At 44.2% G+C, this 26,274-nt stretch overlaps 1 protein-coding gene across 1 annotated transcript; it reads right to left on the bottom strand.

Moving 5' to 3' along the window:
• Positions 1 to 4,666: 4,666 nt before the first annotated feature.
• Positions 4,667 to 5,554, bottom strand: LOC133765743 (neutrophil antibiotic peptide NP-5-like). The gene is made up of 2 exons (XM_062199306.1): positions 5,383 to 5,554; positions 4,667 to 4,782 (listed from the first exon to the last, which is right to left on the bottom strand). Exons 1-2 carry the CDS (start codon positions 5,552 to 5,554, stop codon positions 4,667 to 4,669), a joined length of 288 nt encoding a protein of 95 aa, XP_062055290.1.
• Between the last annotated feature and the right edge of the window lie 20,720 nt (positions 5,555 to 26,274).

Raw genomic sequence — 26,274 nt, 5'->3', positions numbered from 1 at the left:
ACTTCCCATATATATTTATTCCTGTTGACAAAATTTGATCATGTTGCTGACCATAATGTAGGCAACATGACAAATCTTACCTCTGCACAATTATCTATTGCCATCTCAATTGTCTAGTTAATGTCTGATGCTCTCCTTGTTCCTAGTCATCATGGACAGCTTTGGCGGCTGATGCACATGAGCAGCTGATTTAGCATAGAACATGTGTTGTGAGCATTCAGGAGATACACAATGAGTGTGCATCGTAATGATGAGATTTATGTTTCATGTGTGGCTGAGCAGGTGCACTGGTTCCTGGAGCCTATCACTCCTTTTCCAATCAGCTCTGTCTCTGGGTTTGCATCTGTCACTGCCCAGCATGAACTGTTGCAGCCACAAGCAAATATGATGTTTCCTGCCTTCCTCCATCTACATAGAGTAGCCATGGATGCTTCATCCTTCCTGTATCCCTTCTCCTTTAATTGCTAGAGGATTCTGAACACAGAGCTCTGACCTTCACTTCACATTCTTGCTTGCAGCACCAGTGGCATGAGACTCTGACCTAGCCCATCTCTCTCCCTTTTACCTCTCTCTATACCTAAAATTCTAGTTTTCTAATCAACCCATTTAATTGTAGTATAACCATTCTATTAATCTATCCAAGTTTTCTGTATCACTTATGCTTCAAATTAGTATTTAAAATTCCTTGCCATACTTTTCTTCCTTCTAAAATCTTAATGCTTAGTGAATTCACATTTTACTTATTATCTTCTAATGCACTTAAGTTGTGAGTGATTTTAAGCCTCTCTTTAAAGATAAACTGTTACAAAATGAAATACATAGATTAATTTATCTCTGTAGGTTATGGTTAATTTCTGCGCAGTTTAGTAGTGATAATGTAATTATATAACATTATATTAAGTCAAATAAAAATCAAAATTAATTTTTAAAAATTTTGTTTATTTTCATGTTATTTAAGAGGCAGAAAGTTGGAGATCTAGATAGACACAGGTATCTTTTTTCAAGTTTTATTTAATAAATATAAATTTCCAAAGTACAACTTTTGAATTATAGCGGCTTCCCCCCCAACCTCCCTCCCCCCCCCAACCATCCCATCTCCCACTCCCTCTCATACCATTCTTCATCACGATTCATTTTCAATTATCTTTATATACAGAAGATCAACTTCGTATATACTATGTAAAGATTTCAACAGACTGCACCCACAAAGACACACGAAGTATAGAGTACTGTTTGAGTAGTAGTTTTATCATTAATTCGCATAGTACAACACATTAAGGACAGAGGTCCTACATGGGAAGCAGGTGCATAGTGACTCCCATTGTTGATTTAACAATTTGACACTCCTGTTCATGACGTCAGTAATCACCCTAGGCTCTTGTCATGAGCTGCCAAGGCTATGGGAGCCTCCTGAGTTCACCAACTCTGATCTTCTTTAGACAAGGCCGTATTCAAAGTGGAAGTTCTCTCCTCCCTTCAGAGAAAGGCACTGCCTTCTTTGATGGCCCGTTCTTTCCGCTGGGATCTCACTCACAGAGATCTTTTATTTAGGTCATTGTTTTTTTTTTTTTTTGCCACAAATACCGTTGGTTGAACTCTTTAATTAGACACAGATATCTTATATATACTTGTTGACTCTGAAAATGCCTGCAACAGCCCAGGCTGTGCCCAGTCAAAGGCAGAACTATTAACTCATTGAGTCTCCCACGTGGACACAGGGACTCAAGTACTGGAGAGTTCACCTGCTGCCTTCATGCAGTATCCATTAGCAGAAAGCAAGTTCAGAAGCAGAGGAGCCAGGAATGAAAATAGTCATTTTGATACCAGTTATGCAACTGCTGCACCAGATCCCTGCCACCCAATTAATTTTTCAATCATCTTCTTGTTAAGCAGTGATCTAGGCACCAAAGTACAACAATGAGCAAAAACTGAGCTTATATTCTAGTATATGGAAACAATACCTCATAAAGAAAATCATTAAAATGTGTAGTATGTGAAATTGTTTCAAATTTTACAGAGAATAATAAAGAAAAGAAAAAGGATTGTGATCACCAGGGGGAACTTGGTGTAATTTGACATAGGGAAACCAGAACAGCTCCCCATGTCAGGGTGAGTGTGTGCAAGAGACCTGGGAACTAGAGAAGTGACCCAGATGCACTCTGGGTTCAGCACAGGTGCCCGGAGATGAGTTCCACAAACCCAGTGGACAGCTAAGGAACAATACAAAGAGCAGAACTTCATATCAGTGGCAATTAGAGGAATTTGAAACAAACTTCCTAGATCTCAACCCCAAATCCCAGTGTTTGAGCTTAACCTGGTACACAAGGGTAAGAACACAGTTCTGTGTCATAACTGCAGGCGGGGACTCTGATCTCCTTGAGCCTGGGTTGTGAGTCCCCAGCATGGTGAGTCTCAGTGGGGTGCCTGGACCCCTGCACTTGCCTCCTCGTACAGACACAGCTGGGACTAAGACCCATGCCATTGTTACAACAGAGTGGCATGGAAAGGATCTGTTTCCTTCCCTAGGTTCTATTCACGTGTTGTTGGTGTTGGTGGTCAGAACAGTGTTTGGGACCCTCGGGTTGTCTAGTGTCTTTCTCTACACAGTGTAGTCCCTCTTCTGTGGGAGGACTTTGGAAACCTGCCAGTGATCACCCCAATAAGGGCTGTCATTGAGAACTGACATCACAATTTCCAGACATTTGCACTAGGATCACCCACCAAAACTACCAGGTCCAGCATAGAAATAAGGTGTTGAGAGAACACACTGGACCCCTCCCAGGGGCCAGTGCTCACGTCCTGACAGTTGACAGAAACACCTACTGAAGTTCAAGGGCCAATGGGTATCTAAGGGAGGGAATATGAGGCTCACATCCTACCCTATCAGGTCTCAGATTGGTCCTTTAAAGATCCTGTGCTTTTCCATGAATGTGACTTCTCAGAAGGGAAGAGGAAGAAAGGCTCAGGAGGGACACAAGTCTCACACGTGGTATGTGCACTGTGGTGAGCAACAGTTGGGACAGAGCAGCAGGGGGCGCTATGGTTGTACCAGAGCAATGACACCTGCTTGTCCAGACCTGGATTCCTGCCCTCACTCACTCATGTGCTTGGTGTTTGGTATCAGAACCTCAGTACCCTGCAGCTTCCAAGGGAACAAGTTTGCGCAGAGCGCTTTCTTTCCCTTCACTTTCCTGGATGCCCATCTGAAGCTGTATTTTTAGACACCATCAAGTTCACGGAAGCATACATTAACTCAAAAGGAGACACATCTCAAAGTACCCAAAGAATGGAGAGTGTGCATTTTGTGTGTGAAGACCAACTTTTTATGCACACAGTCCAGCTTTTGCAACTGCACATGTGTTACTGAGTTTATCTCTTTGGGGTGCTCCTACTTACTAGGTCTGTGTTGAAAGTCCATTTGAATCTGAACTCAAGTCATTTCAAAGAAGCTGGTAAAATCAAGATCCTCAGGGACTTGTTTTTTGTTTTTTTTTTTTTTTTTTTTTTTTTTTTTTTTTTTTTTACAGGCAGAGTTAGAAAGTGTGAGAGAGAGAGAGACAGAGAGAAAGGTCTTCCTTCCATTGGTTCACCCCGAAATGGACGCTACAGCCGGCACTGCGCTGATCCGAAGCCAGGAGCCAGATGCTTCCTCCTGGTCTCCCATGCCAGTACAGGGCCCACGGACTTGGGCCATCCTCCACCGCTCTCCCAGGCCACAGCAGAGAGCTGGACTGGAAGAGGAGCAACTGGGACAGGATCCAGCGCCCCAACTGGGACTAGAATCCGGGGACCGGTGCCACAGGCAGAGGATTAGCCTACTGAGCCTCGGTGCCTGCTTGGGGACTTGTATTTAATCTAGGTCTTTTTTAAAATTTATTTTTATTTTTGACAGGCAGAGTGGACAGTGAGAGAGAGAGAGAGAGAGAGACAAAGAGAAAGGTCTTCCTTTGCCGTTGGTTCACCCTCCAATGGCCGCCGCGGCCGGCGCACCGTGCTGATCCGATGGCAGGAGCCAGGTGCTTATCCTGGTCTCCCATGGGGTGCAGGGCCCAAGCACTTGGGCCATCCTCCACTGCACTCCTGGGCCACAGCAGAGAGCTGGCCTGGAAGAGGGGCAACCGGGACAGAATCCGGTGCCCCGACCTGGTTACCTGGTGTGCCGGCGCCGCAAGGCGGAGGATTAGCCTGTTGAGCCATGGCGCCGGCCCTCTAGGTCTTTTCAATAGAACTCCTACACCCTGGATAAGAGGATGGTGGTTTTTCATGAAGGATAGCTGGTAACAATTGCTCAATCATACACATGGGAAATGTCTTTGGGAGTGGAGCTTATTTGAATGAAGGCAGAGGGAAGAGGAAATAGAGGTCAGTAGAGAGATGAGAACCACGTTGGGGTTTTCTGATCATTTTTTGCCTGAAGTCTGAGTTCAAATCAATCCAACCTACACTCTGGAGCCAGTGTCTTACTTAAAAGGGTTTATGATTTTAGAGCTTGCTCTTCCTAGAGCCATTACTAAAATGCACATGAGCATCAAGGGCACCAGCACCGAATATTCACTATAAGCTCTTTATTTGGGTAGGAAAGGAAAGGACGTGGCACAGGAGTTATAACATTTTCCCTTGAGGTCTCAAGCAAATAAGGAACTCTTTTCTTCTCTGTTTCTGATGCTCAGCGGCGGCAGCAGAGTGAGAGGCGGATTCCACGCATTGTACAGTACCCCGAGAAAAGTTCCCCAGACCCACAAAGGTATTGTCTGCAAAAACACATGGCCCTTGCCTTTGCACCTGTGGACACAAAGGGAGCATCAGGCATTGAGTATTGAGCATGGAGTCAGTCAGGGTGGCAAAGGTCAACCTGCAGAAGCTTGCTGTGTGTCTAGTGTGTTCATTAGGTTGGCTGCAGAGTAGCAATTAGCATGGACAATCCCGCCAATAAGAACAAATACACAGCAAGTGCTGGTCACACAGAACCTGAGACCCATTCACATGCCTTCACTTCTATGTGCTGTGCCCTCATCACACCTGCACTTCAGCACAGCCTTGCTCCTGTCTCCAGTTTCTAAACTTTCTCTTATAGAGGGTTCAAATTCTCTTTACAATGAGTTCTACACATTTAGATTAAAAAAAAAAAACAACAACAAAAACAAAAAACAAAAAACTGTGAATCTGTCTGTCCATGTGTTGAACCTGCAGAATAACACACACATCTCTCACATTCAAAAGTCTCTGCAGAACGTGTCAGATTCATTTGGCCTTCAGGGTTCTATTTACAGTGGAGAAAATCTGGGGTCTGGGAGGTTACGTAAAATCATCTACTTGCTCGCCCAGACTCCTGGAGTCTCCTCCCCTGGAGTCTCTACAGCTCAGCTATGCTGCATCTCTCACCCAAAACTTCAAGGGCTGAGGTTTCATCCTGTTTAATGTAGATGGCCACGTCCAGATCTTGTGCCCGGGGCTGTTGCTGGTCCACAACGTCATCAGCCATCCCTGAGTGGAGCTCAGCCTGGGCCTGCAGGGCCACCAGGAGAATGGCAGCAAGCAGAGCGAGGGTCCTCATGGCTGGGAGGCACCTGGAGGAGGGGAGAGCAGGGTGTGGGTGTGGGCTGAGGAGTCAGCCTGTGTTCACAGGTCTGTTAGGGGAGCCTCGGAGACGAAGCCTGCATTAGGGAAGGTGTGCACTGGAGGGTGAGGGCTGCTGTCCTCTAGGTCCCATGATGCTCCTCTCTCTGGCAGCTGCACCATATCACAGGTGTGGTCGCTCACTGCCTTTCTTGGCTGATGCTAATAATTAGATGGGGACCCTGTCATCTATTCCTGTTTCTGTTGTTTGAATATTTACCTTTTCAAATTGAAGATGGAAAAGAAGCAGTGCTTCGATTCATTAAGATGAGGGAACAATGGTCCTCTCTCTGCAGATGGGCCCTGCTTCTCTGGGGGTCTGAGCTCTCAGCCCAGACTTGTACCTCACTGAGTAGAGATGTGGTCACTGATGTATTAGGGCTTGGCCATTGCTGTGAATGAGGATTTTCAGGTTAAAGAGGTGAGGAAGCTCCTGCTGGAGAGAGAGTGTAGAGGGTACTAGCACAATATTTAATCTAAGGTTACAAGCATTTTCCCCACCTTTTTTGATCCTTGAGTTATAATTTATTTTGTGCATATCTAAAGCGTGTCCCAATCAGATGACTTCACATATTTATACTAGATCCTCATCTCAAATCATATTTTAAAAATTTACTTAACGAACATCGGAGGCCTGAGCCCATAGGCCTACTAGACAACCTCAGTGAGCTGAAGCTGTTGACCTGGATTTGGACAATGATTTCTTGCCTAGCAGTGAAGTTAAATTGATGAATAGGATTGTGAAGCTTCTGCGGAGCAAACAAATAATCAGCAGAGTGAGAAGCCAACTAGGAAACAACTGGAAATATCAGCAAACCATTCAAGGATAAGGCTAACAACCAAAATATAGAAACAACTAAGTAAAACTCAATAATGAAAAACATATGACCTGATTTTAAGTGGGCAACAAGGGTCAGACATTTGGTCCAGTGTTTAAGATTTTGGTTGGGAATCCAGTATCCCACACTGAAGAGCTGAGTTTTGAGATCCACTTACCCTGATTACAGGCTCCTGTTACTCAAACCCCAGGAAGCCACAGATGATGGTTTAAGTGTTCTGGGTCCAAGAAATCCATATGAGAGACTTAGAATGAGTTCACAACTCCAGTCCTCAGCCTAGCCCAATGCCAACATTTCATGGCTTTTGAAGAGTGATGATTGGTTGGGAGGGTTTCTCTTTCTCTCTCTCTCTCTTTCTCTCTCATAAATAATTAAATAAAAAGTATTTTAGTGGACCAAGTATCTGAGTGTACACCTTTTAAAGTAAAAGAGTGGTGGGACCAGCACTGTGGCATAGTGCGTTGTTTCTGCCTCTCACACCAGTGTCCCATATGGGTGCAAGTTTGTATCCCAGTTGCTACATTTCTGATCCAGCTCTCTGATAATGGCTTGGGAAAGCAGTGGAAGATGTTCTAAGTGCTTGAGACCATGCACCCACATGGGAGACCTGCAAGAAACTCCTGGTTCCAGACTTTGGAAAGGCCCAGCTCTGGTCACTGCAGCCTTTTGGGAAGTGAACCAGCAAATGGAAGACCGCTGTCAGTCTCCCTCTCCCTGTCTGTAACTCTGCCTCTCAAGTAAATAAAATCTTTAAAAATAAATAAATAAATAGATAATGAAGGCCCGAAGAAGGTATTATGATCTCCAATGGAAACATTGATTGCATGGGTTCTTTTTTTAAAAAATATTTTATTTGTTTGAATGAATTATAGAGAGGCAGAGGCAGAGAGAGAGAGAGGAAGAGAGATATAGATAGAGGGAGAGAGAGAGAAAGAGATAGATGGAGAGAGAGATATTCTATCTGCTGGTTGACTCCCAATGTCCTCAATGACTGGAGCTGCGCTGATCTGAAGACTTGCTAATCTGAAGCCAGGAGCCAGGAGCTTCCTCTGGGTCTCCCATGTGGTACAGGGGTCCAAGGACTTGAGCTATCTTCAACTGCTTTCCCAAACCATTGCAGAGAGCTGGATCAGAAGAGGAGCAGCCAGAACTTAAACTGCCACTCATGAGATGCTGGCAATGCAGGTAGCAGCTTTACCTGCTATGCCACAGTGGCAGCCTGCAGCATGTGTTTGTATGAACAAATCATTTCAAGCTTCTCTATTAACTCGCGTCCCAATTTCTCTTTTAACTCACCAGCAGTCCCCGGCAGCCACCACAGGCCCAGACAGAAGAGGCCCCAGCAGGGCGTCCACATGCATGGGTTCCTCCAGGGCAAACTCATTTTAAGGAGTCAGACTGAAGCTGGGCTGCAATGGCACATCCAAAAAGTGAGGGTCAAGAGCTCTTCAGTACTTACAGATCCTCCGACTGTGTGGGATGACCAGAGAGGGGCAGGCAGCAGTCTCTGATCCAAGCCAACTGGGGCAACAACCACTACACACATGGAGCACAGGGCTTCTATTTAAGGACGTCCTGGGGTGAGATGTCCTAATTTCTCAGGATTACTTCCTATTGGGCAATTCAAACAACTCTGGGGCAAGGACATTTGGGCAGTTTGATTTGAAGCTGGGGTAAAACAGGGCTTAGCAGAGAACTTCGCACCTGCCTTGATCAGCCTTTCTCAGGCCCAGGCAGCAACCACTATTGCTTCTTCAGTACTCCTAGCACAACTGATTCTGTGATGCCTAGGCCATTGCCCAGGATGAATCTCTTAGAGCAAAGAAGTATAACAGTCTGCTGGAGCCCCTTGACCTATTAGGTAGGAGGTTAGATATTAGCCTACGTGTGGGAGAAGGGCCTGAATGAAATGCAACCAGTAACTGCAGAAGCTTACTTTGGAAACAGCCCAGCATCTACAGTTCAAAGTCCTGTCCATATCCTGATAACTTTCTAGCTTTCCCCAAGGAGAATTCTCTCTTCTGAGGACCAGCTAGGTTAGCTGGCCTGATAACACGGAGCAATAAAACCATTACCTCTTTCTTTCAAGGCAGGCACCCTAGGGGAAGCTCCTCTGCCCCAGTCCAGGAGGGCTCCCCAAACTGGGAAAGGAATTTCCTAATTTATACTCAGCAAACCCTTTATCCTGGAGGAGGAAGTGGAGACGTAAAGAGAAATGGCAGGAATGGACCGGACCCTCCCCTTATAAATGTCAGTTTGAGAAAGGCAGTGCCCGCTCAGCTTTCTAAGCTTTCCACTGCGCAGCCTGCATGGCCTGCCAGCTGTATTCTCTCCATGTAACCATGTAACCTCTCTTCCCCCAGTCTGAGTGACTGCTCACTCTCTCTGTCCCTTCCATTCTGATGGATGCCCTATCCCCAATAAAACCTTGCTATTTTGCTCTCTTTCTCATGTCTGAATTCTTTCTTGCATGAAGACAAGAACCCCACCCAACTCCTCTCGAGATACAGACCTACACTTTATAGTGTATTCCTCGTTAGGGGAACTCGGTTGAAAATGCCAGTGCACACTCAGAGCATTTGCAATCCGGTTTCCCATCAGCCTCACCAGGACCTAGATTGTACCCATGAACGTGAATCAAATCTGCTGGGAAGATGAGGATGTTGGAGAACCCCTGGTATATTGTGCACCTCTGCATTTGTGGCTACATGGCAATAGATTGCTGAATTCTCATTGAGTTTTTGACATCAAACAACATGCAGCATCCTGGAAGGAACAAACATCTTGCTTGGCCAAAAGATGAGCGAGGGCTAGAAGGTTTTCTAGTACCGTTTGTGCCAAGGCATCTGAGATTACTCCATGCTAATTTATGTTTCCCTGAGGTTCCTCAGACAGACTGCCAGGGTGAGAGCTCAAAACCCTGATAAACAAACAAGTACCAGCCAACCTGCCTGTGTCCAACAGGACTAGGATGAACTTGTGTGCTTGGGATGCACAGGTTTCACCACATCAGATTCCCTCTGGGTTATCTGGAAGAGAAGTCCCAGGGACACCAGTGCACTTTTCAGAATGTGCCAGACGTCAGATCTTCCTCCTCCTCATGGTGAAGAAGTAGCATAGGCTTTGGAAAAAGAGGAATGAATAGATCATGACCACAGCAATGGTACCAAAGGTGCTGTCTCATCAGTCAAATTGGTTATGAGACTGCTCACTCCATCTTCTGCACAAAAGATAGAAACTCAGGATGACTCTGGTCTTTATGGAAGCTAGGAGATATCATCTGTGGATTGGGAGTAACTCTTGAGAAATAAAGTGCCCCCTCCAAACCAAAGAGACTTGAGGAGTCTCAAGGCTAGTAACAGTGGTGGCTGTGCCGGATCTCTGGGGTAAGCTCTTATGCCAGGGGAACAGTAAATTTATGCCATGTGGTGGACTCAGCAAATTCAGCCTTAGAGGAAGTGGACATAGTCTCAGCCCAGCAAATGGGCAAATTGGGGGATTTTGGGTGCAGCAAGAATCAGGTGATGTTGTTAGGCTCTAGGGATTTAGTGGTCACCTGTAGAGACCTGGTGAAAGTGTGTGAAGGTACAAGGAGAAGTCGTGTTGTGTGCCTGTGGGTAAGGCCCCATGGGTATGGTAACCACCAATAGACAACAGAAGCTGTAAAGGGCACAGCCTCTTTGCATCAGCAGTACTCGCTGAAACCCAAAGGTGTTTCTCCACCAGGCAGGAGAGAGGGACACTGTGGGTAAGCAAGTCCAGTTTTGCGATTTAACCTTGTGTTTTCCTTGCAGTGGGATTAGAGTTAATTAGGCTACAAGGAAGGTAATTAGGATCTCAGGAAAGAACCAATCTCTTATCATCTGTGAGGGATGTAGAAGCATCATGGCAAGGGGAAGAGGTACTATGCATGAGTTAGTGGCTTGCCAAGGTACATCTACTTGGCACCAGCAAGAGCAGGTAACTCATTGTGAAGTCAAAGTGAGATTCATTGATGTCCCTGGTTGCAATGAGGCCACCATTTCCCTTAACGACTTTCTGGGCTGAGCACTGTGGTCTGAGAAGTTGTCATATACACCAACAACCTCGTAGGTTAAATTGGTTTCATCAGAAGCAGTGGCATCCAAGTAAGGGTCACTTTCTCAAATGGAAACCTGTGATGTGCTCCAGGTTAGGCATTATGATGATTGATGTGCTGAGTTTCACAAATGATGAGCTGGGACACAGAACTTCCTCAGAACAGCATCCCCAAATAGCTCTCAGTCAGCACCTTTTATTATACTCAGAGTTTACATAGCAACTCAGCAATCAGGATTCTACATCTTCATTAATCCTAGCAAAGGAAAAACAGGCAGGTGAGCAAACCATCTTGAGACTGCAGTGTAAAAGTTAGGTTAGCCTTAAATCAGTGTTTCTTATTTTTATTCTGCTAAAGTTGCCTGAAATAGTTTGTTCATTCTAGTTTCCAGATTAATAAGTAACTCTTATTTCTGCTGGTGCACCATGGAGCAGGAAGGTATGCCTTCACTGAGTGTTTTGGCAGAAACTGCTACAGCCATGCCTCATGTTCAGCATATTGTGGTCTCACTGAAGACCCTTTTGCAGTCTTTCCCCTACATCTAATCCTTTTTAATTTGTTTTTGAAGGACCAGGAAATCTCAAGCAACCAGAGCAGAAATACCAGAGAGAGTGCATGGTCCAAACAAGCAAGCCAACAGGATAATGATAAGCCTTAGGAAAGACAGCATCTGAACTAACCAAGAGCCTTTAAGATGCCATCATTTTGGGGAAATATTCATGTTTTATACATCTGGTCGAGTTTTATCAATTTCTTTTTTAATCAAATTAGAAATATCAATAATATTAAAACAATAAAAACCAGGAAACATTTGACAGCCAATAATATTCCTTAAGCAACAGGTAATCAGTAGCAGCTCTATTTTGTAGCACCACTTCCCACTCCTGGCTTAATTCTGTGTTAATATATAAGAAAGCAGTGGCTGCAACAGTAGCAGTCTTTGATAATACACAGTCAAGCTGTCCCAGTTCTTTATGAACTCCCACAACCATTCCAGGGCAGGCAGGATGAAGGCAGCCATAACCACTGCAGTAGACATACTCATTAAATCAAGAGAATCCACACAGTTGGGGGACAAAAAAGATGTACCTTTTGCCTGCCTCAGCAGTTTTGGTAAAGGAGGAAGTTGTTGGCACAACTTGGCCCACAGAGCACAGTCCTGAGAATGAAGGAGGCAAGGCTTGAATAATTTCCAGAGAAAAGACCACCCTAATAGGAGTTGAGCAGAGCTATTAAATTAGGCAAATGAATTATTTTTATGCAGAGAAAAAGGAAAGTGACAATAAAGGGACTGGGCCCTTTACTTTACCCAGCTTATCCATTAATTGAATGAGGGGGTATCCAGAAGTTTTTGAAGAGCCCAAACTTATAAAGTTATTGGCAAGAACCTAAGAGGGGGAAATTCCCTTTCATGTAAAAGGGAGTCTGATAAAGTACAGAATGGGCTAAATGTAACCATAGCTTGGCTCAGGTGATTAACAAAAGAGATGGTTTACACGGATCTGGACCATGATGTTTACAGATTGTAAAAATAGAGGTGTATGAAGTGGCCCCCCAAGGAAAATTTTGCAATATATTGTCCTCCATCATCAGGACCAGCTTGCATGGTGCTGACTATGAAATCTTGATTTCTAAAGGACTATGAAAGATCAGTAAGATTATACCAGTTATTACCCAAATCAACAAGTTGACCATCTTTATACTACAAAACTATTAGGGGCACAGATCAGGACAAACCCAAATACAGTGCAGCATCAGGTGGTCAACCTCAGATAAGAGAAAGCAGACATTCGTAGTTAACAAGCAATCAATGGACACTTGCCCATGATGAGTGTAGGGAGAAAAAACTAGTAAGCAACACAGTAACAGTAAAGAATTATGAGTCAATTGAGCAAAAATGGCAATCAGCAATGTCTCTGGAGTTTCTTCTTGATCTTCCTGTAGCAGCTGTTCCTGGTCACACAGGACTAAGGACTTGCTATCTCCCCAGGTGACTGGCTGTCTGCTGGAACGTCTGTGTCACTGAGAGAGTGACTGAGAGAGGTTCCTCTGGTATCACAGAGAGCAATAGTGTGAGGGTGAGAAGCTGGGGGGCTGAACTGTTATCTTCTAACTTTGACTGAAGTTAGGGAATTGGATCCTGAAGAGCTTTCCAAGTCATCATTAAGGAAAAGTTGATGACAGGGTGTGCACACCTGGCAGGAATCCATGAAGCACCTGTAGGAGATAAAACAGAAGCATACCCTCTCCCCCAGGTTATGAGAGGTTCAGGGCCTTTCCCGTTAGGATCAGGAGGTTCTTTGTAGGATCAGGAGGTTCTTTGTAGTAAACTAATGACTTTGGTACTTCACACATAGAAGGAAAGTGCTTCTGTGCTGGGGTTTCACAGTCTTGCTTTTGAAGCAAGGTCTCCAAAACAAGTAAAATTTCTTTAGAAAGGGACCGTTGTTCACTGCACACTGGCTCTCCAGGCAGCCAAGATAGATGTAAGGCTGTGTAGGCGTTGGTTTGGTGGAGGGCCCTATTATAAATTCGTGTGGATGATAGCTTGGACTTGTTGTAATAAGTCCCTACTCCAAATGGGAAAGGGATTAGGGAGAATATAAAGACAAATATGGGCAGCAAGACGTTGGGCTCCAGATCATAACAAGCCAGTGAAGTATTACTTTGTAGAGCTTGAGAATTACCACCAGTTCCCCACAAGGGGTCAGCAGGGACCAAGGGCCAAGAGGCAGGCCATTGTATTAGAGGAATTATGGAGATGTTCTCTCCAGTATCCAGTAATCTTGATAACTATTTACTGTTAATTTGTAAAGTCATTTTAGGCCAATCATCAGAAATAGAGGTAATGGTGGCAATCAGGGTAGATCTAAAGTCCTGATCTTAGAGATGGAGAGATACGGGAGAACAAGAAAGTGAGCAACAGAAGTTTGTACTGGGGAGTTCTTAAGGTAAATTGGATCAGACTTGTACATAAATAATTCCAGTATAGTCAGCATCAATAACTCCAGAAATCACAACAATTCCTTTTCGGTAGGCATGAGATTGGGGGAGAACTAATCCTACAGAAGTCAAAGGCAACAGACCCGTTGGTTGAGTGGGGGCTTTGCAGATAGTCTCAGGTATTTGTAGAGATATAGGCTCTTGTAAATGTAAGTCTGCTCTGGCACTGCAGGTTGTAGCATTAAAGGATTGTTGGAAGATTGCTGGTGGGGTTGAACCACAGGAGGGCTTTGTTGTTGAGCCAGACACAACTTCTGTTGCGCAGTGGCTGGGGTTGGCCTGTTTTGGAGGTGCCTGATGGATTGGAATGACACTGATTAGCCCGAAGATAACCTTTTTGACATTTAGGACACTTTTCTGAGGTGTGAGCTTTAGCCTTAGGTGTGGATCAGGAATCTCACTTAAAATGTCCAGCTTTACCACAACCAAAATATTTTTCCACAGGATCCTTAAGGGCTGTGGCCAAAAAATTAGTTTTATGAGTTGTGCCTACCTTTGACATAATTTAATTATTCCTGCCAAGGTTGTTCCAGGTTTGGAGGCAACTGCTTTCAAAACATTCTTACATTCTTGATTTGCATTTTTGTAAGCCATTTGTTTTAACAAAACTTGAGTGGATTCCTCATGATCATACTGGCATCCAATACCTTTTTGTAATTTATCTACAAAGAACATATGACTTTATGTGGGATCTTGTTTGATAGCATAAAAGGAATAGAAGTGTCCTGAATGTCAGAAATCTTCATGCACACTTATCGGGGATGGAGTGTTCCACTTGTTTAAGTAAATAATGCAATACTGCCCTATGTTTTCCTTGCACAATGGACAGAGAATTCTCCATATTAATGACTTACCAGGATCCTGAAGAGATGAGCAACAAGTCTGTATCCCTTGCTGGGTGAGGTGAGCTGTCCCTTGCACATTGTTCTAACGTTCTCTGGGTGGCACTTCTTGAATTCCAAAAATTATGAGCTGGAACATGGGAGCCTTCCTCAGAAGATTGTGGCCCAATAGCTCTCAGTCAGCTCCTTTAATTGGACTCTATTATTTTATTAGCAATACGGTAATCAGGGATCCACATCTTCATTAATCATAGCAAAGGAGTAACAGGCAGGTGAGCAAAACTTCTTGTGATTCCAAGGTAAATGTTAGGTTATCCTCTAAGATCAGTGTTTCAAATATAATTTTGGTACCTCATGATTTATCCAGCTAAAGTTGTCTGAAACTGATTTGTTGATTCTAGTTATCCAGATTAATAAGTAACACTCTTAATTCTGCTGCTGTACCCTGGAACAGGAAGGTATGCCTTCACTGAAGGTGCTTTGGCCGATACTGCTGTAGCAGGTCCTAATGTTCAGAAGACTATGGTCTCACTGAAGGCCCTTTTGTAAACTTTTCCCTACATGATGAAAATCTGTGAGATACACTGGGGAGCAGAAACACTTATACTGGTGCTGTTGGAGAAAGGTAAAATGTGTGTTGTTTTAAGCCAGTGTGTTTTGTGGTGGTTAATTACACACCAATAGGCAACCGTGGCATTTCCACAGCCTTGGGGAGGAGTCAAAATATGACATCTTTTATATGCAAAGTTCAGCTTATCCATAATATTCGTGATATGAGATTGATCTTCTCACTTTATTTCCAAGGTACCTAAAAGGTCACTGCACAGTTAATGTACTTATGATATTGGAGGATTTGCATGACAGATGAAGAGCCTTCTACTCATTGTTACTCCAAATTTCTCTAGTGGGAATGCAGGGGCACTAAATGGCCCATTCCTCTGCTTCAGGACACATTCAAAGGTGGCATGTAACTGGGAGTTATTGGAACCTTGGGGAAAGAAATAAATACTTTCTCCAGGTAATGTAGCTACTATCCCTACTATATAGGGATACCCTTGACTAACTTCACTATCTCATGGGAAGAGTTCTAAGAAAGCCCAAGAAATAGTAGAGACAAGATGACGTGGACAATACTTTGACTCATCCTTTGAATTCTTGGGTCAAGTTCTTTGTGAAGCCTTAACTTTCATAGATGTGGGAGGCAAGTGTGCTACCTCAGTGGGACAGTTTCTGAAATTTGAATTCAAGATCCAAACTAATAGGTAAGGTAAACATCTGAAATGCCAAACTCATTGAATGTGACAACAAGACACTATATTGTTTGAGGGGAGGATGTTGAGAACAGATTACAGATGTCCTGGGTGTGGCCTGGCCTCAGACTGCACAGGAGGTTGTGATGCTCAGCCAGTGTGAGAACCACCTGCTGATGCTGCTTAGCAGGGAACGAGGCAGAGTGAAATGAGAAGGCTGTGAGGACAGTGGTTGAGCTTATGGAAAAGGATGGAGGACATTAGTGGGGAGTTGGTCAATGTGATTAGGCAATCTGTTCTCTAATTTGCATTCACTGAAACTAGATTCTTAACAGTAGATATATAGTGCATGCACATCCCAGTGAAGAGGTTTGCATCACGTGTGAGGTTGAGCAGGTTCCCTGGTTGTAGGAGCCTCTCCTCACACATCTTCTCACCATCTCTGTCCTTGAGGTTTGTATCTGTAATTGCCCATCCCTAAATTGTAGCAGTGACAAGCAATGTGATGATTCCTTCCTGCATGGATAGTAGACAAAATGTTCCTGCTCTCATATGCCCCCTTCCCTTTAGCTGATAGACACCTGTGTACTAACCTACACTTACCTCTCTGTGACCCTTTATCTCTTGCAACATGGCTCCCTCACATCTGATGGTGTTAATACTGACTCTTACTTCTGCCCTTAGAGAATTCTTTTGCCCAAGAGTCTGCTCTATCCCTTCTTTTAATCTATCCATGTTTTCTTTTCCATTTTTCTTTAATTTTGGATTAACACGAGAAGTTTTATATTTTATTATGTATAGCACAATATTACAACAATTAAATACAGTGTACACCAATCATGAGAAGCTATTACCCCATCTATGTTTTGACTATATCTACCCACCTTTTTTTGTAGAACACCTTCACCCAGCTATATTTTAGTATCCATTATCCAATCTCAACCCAACTGCTACCATTCTCGGCCTCCACAAATCACTACTTTCTATTCATATCATATACATGTATATATATACACTTAGCATTACAACAGAAACCATGCATATCTTTCTGGATCTGCCTTATTTCACATAACATAATGATCTCCATTCTATACGTTTTGTTGAAATTATAGGATTTCATTATTTTTTAAAATTTCTAAGTAATATTGTTATGTCTCATTAGAAAATTCAACACTTTTGCAGCAAAATGTATTCTTATATCACTATGTGGAGTTTAAAAAATGAATTCATTGGCTGAAACTTAAGTTCTTGATCATCTATTATGTTAGTGACATAAACAGCACATACATATAAAGTTGAACAAAACGTGGACATATAATCTAGCAGGGGGACAGTATTCACATAAAGCAAGGAGTTCCAATGCTCTAATGGGGATGGCTTCAAATTTTAAAGCTGAAGAAGAGAGGAGAGGTGACCACCATAGGGAGCATGCTGCAATTTAAAGTAGGGAGATCAGGGCACACCTTATGGTAAAAGTAAATTGTCTCAGAGTTCAATGCATATGTTGTGAAACGGAGTCAGTATGGTTCAATGGTCATCTCAGGAACACTACAGAGTAGAAAGAAAACACCACTCAAACAGGGAGTCCTTTGAAATCACAGGAACCCAGACAGCTCCCTGACTTTCAAACATACCATTCAGGTATGAGCAGGGACAGTTGTTTTGTCAGACCCACTGGGTTGCCTTGACCTCCGTGAGGTCTGCGCAGTGGATTCCAGCCATGATGTGTCTCCCATGGAATTTGGATCTGTGAGAATTTCAACTCAGACACAAATGAAGCAGTGAGGAAGAGCAGGAAGCTTGCTTCAAGGACTTTATTTGGAATGAGGAAGGGAATTGAAGACATGGTGCAGGAATAACGTGAGTTCCCTTGTACAAATCATGGCAAAATAATGTCTTGTTAATCCCTGAGAGTGAAGATGAGCAATACCAGCAGAACCTGAAGGGGACATCAGATGCAGCTTTACAGGCTGAAAGTCTTGAGTTCTAGTGTCAGTGGAGAGTGAGGAAGAGCATCCTGGAAAGGTCATTGTCAGCACTGGGCATGTTTGTCATGGGCTACCCTGCAGTCAGGAGCACTTACAGCCCCACACAGGAGGGTAAGCATTGGGCACATGCAAGATGGCAGACTTGCTCTCACTATGCCCTTTAGCAGGTGCTCCTGCCCCAGCTCACACACACACTCACACACATCTAAACTCAACCTTAGTCCCATGCCAGTTTCTAAGGGCTCTCCTACTAGACAAGCTAAAACAATCTCCCTGTAACTAATTACATGTTTTATCATGGAAGACATTTGTCGGTAGGTATCTGTAATCAAAACAGTGATTCAGAGAATCCCTTGTGATCAGAACCTCCTCCCTTAGCTTTCTTTGGTTCTCATTATTCAATTTACAGAAGAGAAAGCAAGGCCTTGATAGGCTAACTCAAGTCACCAAAGAGAGGCAGACAGTCCCTGACCCAATGTCTGATCCTGTCTCAGTCCTAACTCCCTAGAAATTGTAGCTCTGGCCTGGTGAAATCTCTCACCTGAGATTTGGGGAGCAGAGTTTACAGGTCCTGCAAAGAAGCTGTTCACATTCTGCTCTTCTGGCCCTGTCTGCTCCTAGTAGGAGGCCAAATGAGCTAGGAGAATGACAGTGAGGAGGGCGAGGATCCTCATGGCTGGGAGTCCCCTGGAGGCTGGGAGAACAGGAGCTAGAGTGTGTGAGCAGTAGGGGTCATCCTGCATTTGTGGGTCTATTAGGGGAGGCTCAGGGACAGAGGCTGCAGCTGAGCAGGTGTGCGTGGGTAGGGAGGGTGAGGACCTGTGTTTCATTCAAGGTCACTACTGTTCTTCTGTTTTCACTACTTCCTTTATAACAAGAGTGTTTGTGTGAATGAAGGGTCTGTGCTTACTTCCAGTTGATAATTGTGAAGTGGATGCGTCTATATTTTCCTTACAGCTGGAACACATACTTTCTCATGTTCAAAAATAAGTGAATGTGTGCTCACTGAGTAAGCTCAGGAAAAATGCTTCTTATTTTGGCAGAGGGCCCTGGCACTCTGGAGGTTAGGTCCTAGGGTAGACGTGGGCCTCCGTGGAGACAAAAGCTAATTCTGTGCAGGGCTGAAGGCGTTACCTTTCTGATGGGGGTGAGAGGGTTCCTATTGGGATGAGTCTGGGGTGGACGATGACTTCATCATCTATAATGGAGATGAGCTCAGTGGGTACTAGGAAAACAATTGGTCTAAGGCTATGAGATTACTTACTTTTCTTGATTTGTTGAACTATGAATGACAATTTCATATATTCCAGTATATATAAAGTGTACAATCTGATGATGCTTATCTCATACCATGTTCTAACAGCTACTCCCACACTTGAAGGCACAAAACCACTAGGAGGAAACAAAGTGAGCCCTGCCATGAGCACTGTCATCCCAGTGACTGTGAGCGCCCTCACAGCTGTGCCCTTAGACGCAGCAGCAGAGGCTTGACTGTGGGAATCAAATCAGCTCCAGGAATCACCCAGCCAGTCACAAATGAAGAAGCCAAGAGCGTCACAACACGGGAAGTGCGGAGGAACAGTATTCACAGTTGGTATGCTACCTTCAATGCTCACTTTCTTTTTTTTTATTAAAGATTATATTATATATTTGACAGGTAGAGTTACAGAAAGTGAGAGCTGAATTTTGAAGCAAAAGAGAGAAAGGTCTTCCTTCCGTATGTTCGCTCCCCAAATGGCCACAATGGCTGGAGCTACGCTGATCCGAAGCCAGGAGCCGGGTGCCTTTTCCTGGTCTCCCATGTGGGTACAGGGGCCGAAGCACCTGGGCCATCCTCCACTGATTTCCCAGGCCACAGCAGAGGGCTGGACTGGAAGAGCTGCAACCAGGACTAGAACCGGCACCCATATAGGATGCTGGCGCTGCAGGTGGAGGATTAACTTATTATGTTTCGGTGCCGGCCCCTATGCTCACTTTCTAGTAAAATTCAAAAAGATGTTTAAAAATTGGAAATTAGAACTAATATAAAAGAAAAAATAGGGCAGCATTAACTTCCCACAAGGACAAGCATATGTTAGATTTAATAGATTACATATTCAAACTACTCATGACAGGCATGCCAGGTCATGTTAAAAAAATGAAAGGAAATCACCACTGAAGACCGAGGGTAGCTCTGACGACAGCATCTCCTTAAGTGCAGAACATCAAATAAACAGAAGTTAAGGAAAAACATGAAGATAATGAACTGAGAAACACGGGTGAATGAAAGAATTTACTGTAGGACATCAGTAGAATGCGAGAACTGGTAGAGGAAAGAGTGAGAAAACCTGAGGATACAGGTATGGATTTATGTAAACAAAGAATAATGGAAGAAAAAGAATAAAGCCCAGAGAAAAGGGGGGGGGGTACCACAAAGCACACTAGCTGTTTGTAATACAGTCCAGAGGACCGGAGACCACAGAGCACTCACAGATGGACACACAGAGAACTTGATGCAAAGCCAGGACAGGGTGGCACAGAAAAGGACATTTAGAGCATATCAGGTGGCTTCTGGGTGAGCCTGGCCATGGGACCGTCCAGAGCCTTCCAAGGCAGGACAAGTGTGAGAGCCTCCCTGTGATGCTGAGTAACCAGGAGGAGGGAGAGCTCAGGGGTGGCCTGGAAGGACAGGAATGAGATTAGACACCTGGAGCTCTGGACTGGAGATTCAGACAGGGGGAAATTGCAGGTATGGAAGGTGTAGGGTGTGGCTATGGTGTAGGAGCTGGGGCAAAGGGAAGGGAGAATCATTGACCCCAAGAAAACTGAAGAGCATTGTGGGGTGAGGGGAGCCATGTGAAAGTCAGTTCCTTTTCCATGATCTGTAAGTGTTTAAAATGAGTCATGGGGTTTTGATGGCAGTGGGGGGAAAAAACCTGGAAGCCTAGAAAGTGAAAAGTGACTTTTCAAAATCCCCTCCATTCTGGTTTTGGTAGTCAGCAGAGTTTGAACATCAAAAAAGCCAGGGGCTACTATTGTGAAAGCATTGCATCAGACTCTTTTTGGAAAGGGTAGGGAAGACTTCTTCAGGACTGTTGCCATGGGGTCAAGATTTGCAACAGGAAGAGGAGTTGAACTGAATTTTAAGCAAACAGCAGGAGAATTTCTAAGCTCTGGATCAGTTGGTGGGAAGTTCTCCAGGGGGTTTGTGGGGAGGTTGACAAAGGTGATTACCCCATCTGCGTTCCTTACTTTGCACTAACTGCAGTGGGATTCTAACTGCCCCCAGAGACCGCTGTGCTATGTCCTTGGGCAATTACAGCTTCAAGGGGATGGCTCTTGATGGCTTATTCTTCATCTCCTTATCTTAGCACACGAGCAGCTGATTTAAAGCATAACGTGTCTTGTTAGGTGTTCACCTGATGCATCGTGTCTGTGTGCCTCCCACTGATAAGATTTACGCCATATGTGAGGCTGAGAAGGTGCCCAGGTTGGTAGAGCCTCTCACGAATCTTCCCACCATGTTCGTCATGGGGTTTGCACAAGTCATTGCCAGTCTGGGCTGTAGCAGCCACAGGCTAATGTGATGCACCCTGTGTCCTTTTCCACATACAGCAGAGGTGTCTCATTCCCATTTGTCCCTTTCCGTTTATCTGGTAAATGAAATCTGACCATATCTGCTTAAATTGATTTTACTCTGTGTCTTTCCACATCATTTCCTGTAATTAGCACCTGACACTGGGTTTCTCTTTCCTTTACTCCATTCTCTCTGCCTAAAATTCTGCCCTGAATTTTATTTTAATCTATTGAAGTTTTCAGCATCTAGTGTTTTAGCTTCAGATCTCCATGAACTGTTCTTGCTACTCCAAGACATAATGTTCTCCACCTACTTTCTAATTCCTAATGCTTCTTGAAGTTAGATTTTAAAAATTATCTTGTATATGTCAGCTTAAATTCATTTAAATCAATTGTTTTTATTGCTACACTGTCATATTCTCTGGATAAACAGAGTTTCTGAACTCTACAATTTATATTTAGTATATGAAGTGGAGCAATAATAATGTGTTTTCCTGTTCTATGAGAACCTGCTTGCCTTGGGCAGCTGTCTAGGCCCTGGATACAATGATCAACAAAATATGAACCTTACATTCTATAGAAGGGACAGAAATGTCACAGCAGGTATACAAATAATATGTACAGATTGTGATATAATTTGATTTTCTATAGTGAGAAAGAAAGTAAGGATGGGGAATAGCGAATACCATGGAGGAAGCTGTTGAAACTTACATCTGGAAAGTTGTCCAACAAGGGAAAATTTTAGTTGAGACATGGCACTGTGGGAGCAACGGGGCTTTAGGCTCAGTGCAGACACCTGCAGATGGAGTTGGACTATATTGGTGGACATTTCAGGAATATGACAGGGAGCTGTAAAATCACCAAAAGTCAAGTCCTTTGCAGTTACGGGAACAATATAGTTCACTGAGTTTCATATCCTGAGTCCCCAGGTATGACCTTGTTGTATACACGGGAGAGGAACCGGGGCAATATCTTTTTCAGACTCACAGCTCACTCTGAACTCCCAGGGATCTGGGCTGTGAATCCTCAGCCTTGGAGGGTCTCAGAGTCGTGCCTGGACCCCTGTGCTTGCCCCCTCAGACACCTGTACCCTCAGTCTGGGACTATGACCCAACTCAAGGTCAGAAAGGAGTGGACATGGAGGAGACCTGTTTCTTTCCCTGGGGACCTTGGCATTGGTTGTTGATTCTGGTGGTCCCACCAGTGTCTGTGCAGATCAGACTGTTTTAGTCAAGGTGGTGAACACCCCTAATAGAAACACTGTCCTTTTCTCTGTACACTGTAGCCTCTCCTTTACTCTCAGAGGAGGTGTGCCAATCTACCAGTGACCAGCTCAGTAAGAGCAGCCATGGAAATAACTGACACATTCTTTTTCCAGACAAGTGTAGTGGCATCAAAAACTGGGACTACTTGACCCAGAATGCATTTAAGGAGTCTGAAGCTCTTGCTGCACTTCTCACCAGGACTTTGTGGTTACATTGCACTGACATGGGGGAGAGTGACCAAGAATCAGTGGGTATGCGGGAGAGGGAAGGAGAGGCCATGCAGGAAGCAGACTCACATCCCAACCAACAGGTGTCAGACTGGCCCTAGGGGTCACTGTGTTTGTCAGTGAGCATGACCTATAGGTAAGATAAGAGGGAGCAAAATAATGACTTCAAGAATAAAAGCAACATTCAGACACAAATTGACAAATAAATCCCTTTTCACGACTTGTTTGGACATAGGAGAATGTAATAGATAAGTGGAACTTGAGGAACAATTCTTGGAAGAATTGGCATGGAGGGGAAAAGAATAATTTCTTGGTGAATCTTGTAAGAAAAAATAACCATACTAGGCAGATATAAAAAAGAATGACAATTACAAGTTAATGGGTAGACTGGTGATCATTAAGTGAAGTAAGCCCAACCCAGAAAGAAAAACTCTGCATGTTTTCTCTCATATGTGAGTTTGAAATACACATATTTTATATGAACTTAAAATACTCAAGAGCAGGGTCTGGGAAGGGAGTAAGCTGAGTTGATATTGGCTTATGGGAACCACACTGCAGGTGAGTGACAGTAATGTGTTCTGGTGCTCCACAGTGCAGGAGGGAGCCTTGGTAACTTACTGAATGGTGCACTAAAGTGAAAAGTAGAATTGTTGCATGGGTACATTTAAACATGTTTTTGAAAAGATTTATTTATTATTTGAAAGCCACAGTTACACACAGAGTGAGAGAGAGAGAGAGAGAGAGAGAGAGAGAGAGAGAATCTTCCCTCCATTGATTTACTCCCAAATGGTCACAAGTGCCAGGGCTGTGAAGGATAAGACAAGGAGTCAAGACACCATCCGGTCTCCAATGCCAGTGGCAGGGGCTCAAGTACTCAGGTCATCTTTCACTGCTTTCCCAGGCACACTAGCAGAGAGCTGGATCTGAAGCCAAGTAGCTAGGACTTGACCCAGTGTTCTCATGGGATATGACTTCCTAGGCTGTGGCTTAACTCACTGTGCCACAACACCAGTCCTTTGTGTCATCCCAAAGTTGAGAAATTCTAAGTAAAAGCATGGTAAATCAGGGACAGTCTGGAGCAGAACTGTCCAATGTGTTGTATTGAATTTAATAATCGAGGAATTCCAGTCCATATGTTTTAACGTTTGCAATGAATGAGCACACATGTATCAGACTGCTTAGCTGTCTCAATAGCTGCTATCATCCATAAGTTGTGCTGCCTGAAGCTGGTGGGGTTTGATCTGGTCTCCTGCACCTGTGGCACTACCCTTTCAGTTTGCTTAGTGGCCTCTTGCAGGAGTAAGTCCACACCACTGTGAACTCAAAGCCACAGTAACTGCTGTAATGGTTTTCCTCCAACACTGAGGCCTGGCCACATCCTACACAAAGGTCAAGGCCAGGACATCATTGTAACATTTCTGAGTAGCATTTGGTGTTCAGCAGGACACAGGATTCCCTTCAATCCTGACCATCAGGCCTCCAGCCACTTTGTGGCAGACCCACTGTATATTGATGGGAACACCTGCCTTTGGGAGACAACTTGCACCCTGTTGGTTCCTGTTGCTAAGGCTCATTTGTGTTCACACATTGGATACACTATTGGACCTCCACCAAGATCCAGCTACTGCTGGCCACAGAGGCCATCTCCCAGGCCATGCCCCTATTCCTAGCAGGTTTGAAGATTTGTGTGGAGCCCCTCCCCACTGTTCATTATGCCTCCTTGAGCCTATGGTCTAAACATGACCATGAAGCTACATATGGCTTCCAGACACATGGACTGCAGGTGGCCAGGCTTGCTATCCCCAAAGAAAAGCAGGTGTTCCCTCTACATAAGCCTTCATTGACACCAAGGCACTCATAGGGTATGCTCCTGGGCCATCATGCAGCCAGCTGACATTCCTAAGCTGGGCCACAGACTTCAGAGGCAGAGTGCACCAGGCTAGGACTGAAAGAGTTTTAATGAAAATGTGTTTAACTACAATACAGTTATCATGAGATGTGTTGGGCTCCAAACATATGTGTTTACTCTCACAGTTCCCTGGCCAGGAACGCTCAGATTGGCATCTTACCTGTCATCTGTCGGAGAGGTGAAGGACATTTAAGCCCAATTCACTTCGCCTCTTTTTCTTCTGCATGTGTATTTTTCACTCCAGGTAACATTTCCTTCCTGATCAGTTGGTTTGCAAGACTAATGGGCTTTTGACCTTAACGTGGCTTCAGATTTCAGGCCAGTTGTATAAGAAATGACTTAAGAGGGCAAGCGCTGTGGCACACTAGGTTAATCCTCCGCCTGCAGACCCAGCATCCCATGTGGGCGCCGGGTTCTAGTCCCGGTTGCTCCTCTTCCAGTCCAGCTCTCTGCTGTGGCCTGGGAAGGCAGTGGAGGATAGCCCAAGTGCTTGGGCCCCTGCACCTGCATGGGAGACCAGGAGGAGTCACCTGGCTCCAGGCTTTGGATCTGCATAGCTCTGGCCATTGCGGCCATTTGGGAGTGAATCAACAGAAAGAAGACCTTTCTCTCTGTCTCTCTCTATCTGTAATTATACTTGTCACATAAATAAATAAAAATCTTTAAAAAAAAGTGACTTGATGCACAATTTTTTCCCAATGGGAAAATTATAATAGATAATGTTTGGCTGAACAAATAAAGTCTTTCATATAAGTTTGTCCTTGTTAAATAGAGATAACTTCATTCCATGGCATGGGAGGGAGAGTTGTACCTGCACTAACAGGTTAATCACTAACTACTTGTACTTACATGGGCATTCATATACTCCATTGTTCAAAGAACTAAAGGAAATCATCTTTAATAAAATAATAGAAACCATGATGGCAATATCTCATTGAATTGATAATATTGAATAACCACATAAAAATCAGGGTAAACATGAAATTAATGATTGGAAAATACAAAGGAATGAAATAATTTGCTGTAAGGAATCAGAAGTATATGGGAAGTGGCAGAGGAAAGAACAAGCAGCTGGAGGATACAGGGATGGGTATTATGCAATCCAAAGAACAAGGAAAAATGAAAATTAAAAGTATAATCAAGCCCAAGAAAAAGTCAGGCACCACAAAGCACACTAGCAAAGGTGTAATGGTGTCCAGAGGACAGGGGAACAATAACCACCCATACAAGGACACACAGAGAACTTGATGTAAAGCCAGGGCAGGGTTGCATAGAAAAGGACATTTAGAGCAGATGGGAGGGCTTCTGGTGATCCTGGCCTGGAAACTGCCCAGGGTCTTCTAAGGCAGGGACAAGTGTGAGAGCCTCCTTGTGATGCTGAGTATCCAGGAAAGAGGCCTGGAAAGAGAGGAGTGACGTTTGGGACCAGGAGCTCTGGACTGGGTATTCAGAAGAGGAGGAATTACAGATGATGGAAAGGGTTAGGGTGAGGATCTGGGGTGGGAGCTGGAGCAAAGAGAAAGAGGGTCACTGTCCCCAGGAATGTCGAAGTCCTGAGAGTTTTGTGAGTTGAGCTGGCAGCCATGTGAGGGTTTTTCCAACATCTGAAAGTTTTTTTTTTTAATTTTTTTATTGGTCCTGGGTTTTTATTGCAAAGAGGGAAAAAAAACCCAGAAGCCCAGAAAGACAAAAACAACTGTTT

Source organism: Lepus europaeus, chromosome 8, assembly GCF_033115175.1.
Source record: "Lepus europaeus isolate LE1 chromosome 8, mLepTim1.pri, whole genome shotgun sequence".
NCBI lineage: Eukaryota > Metazoa > Chordata > Mammalia > Lagomorpha > Leporidae > Lepus > Lepus europaeus.
Note: the sequence above shows the minus strand (reverse complement) of the source record. Positions and strands in the feature narration are given on the sequence as shown.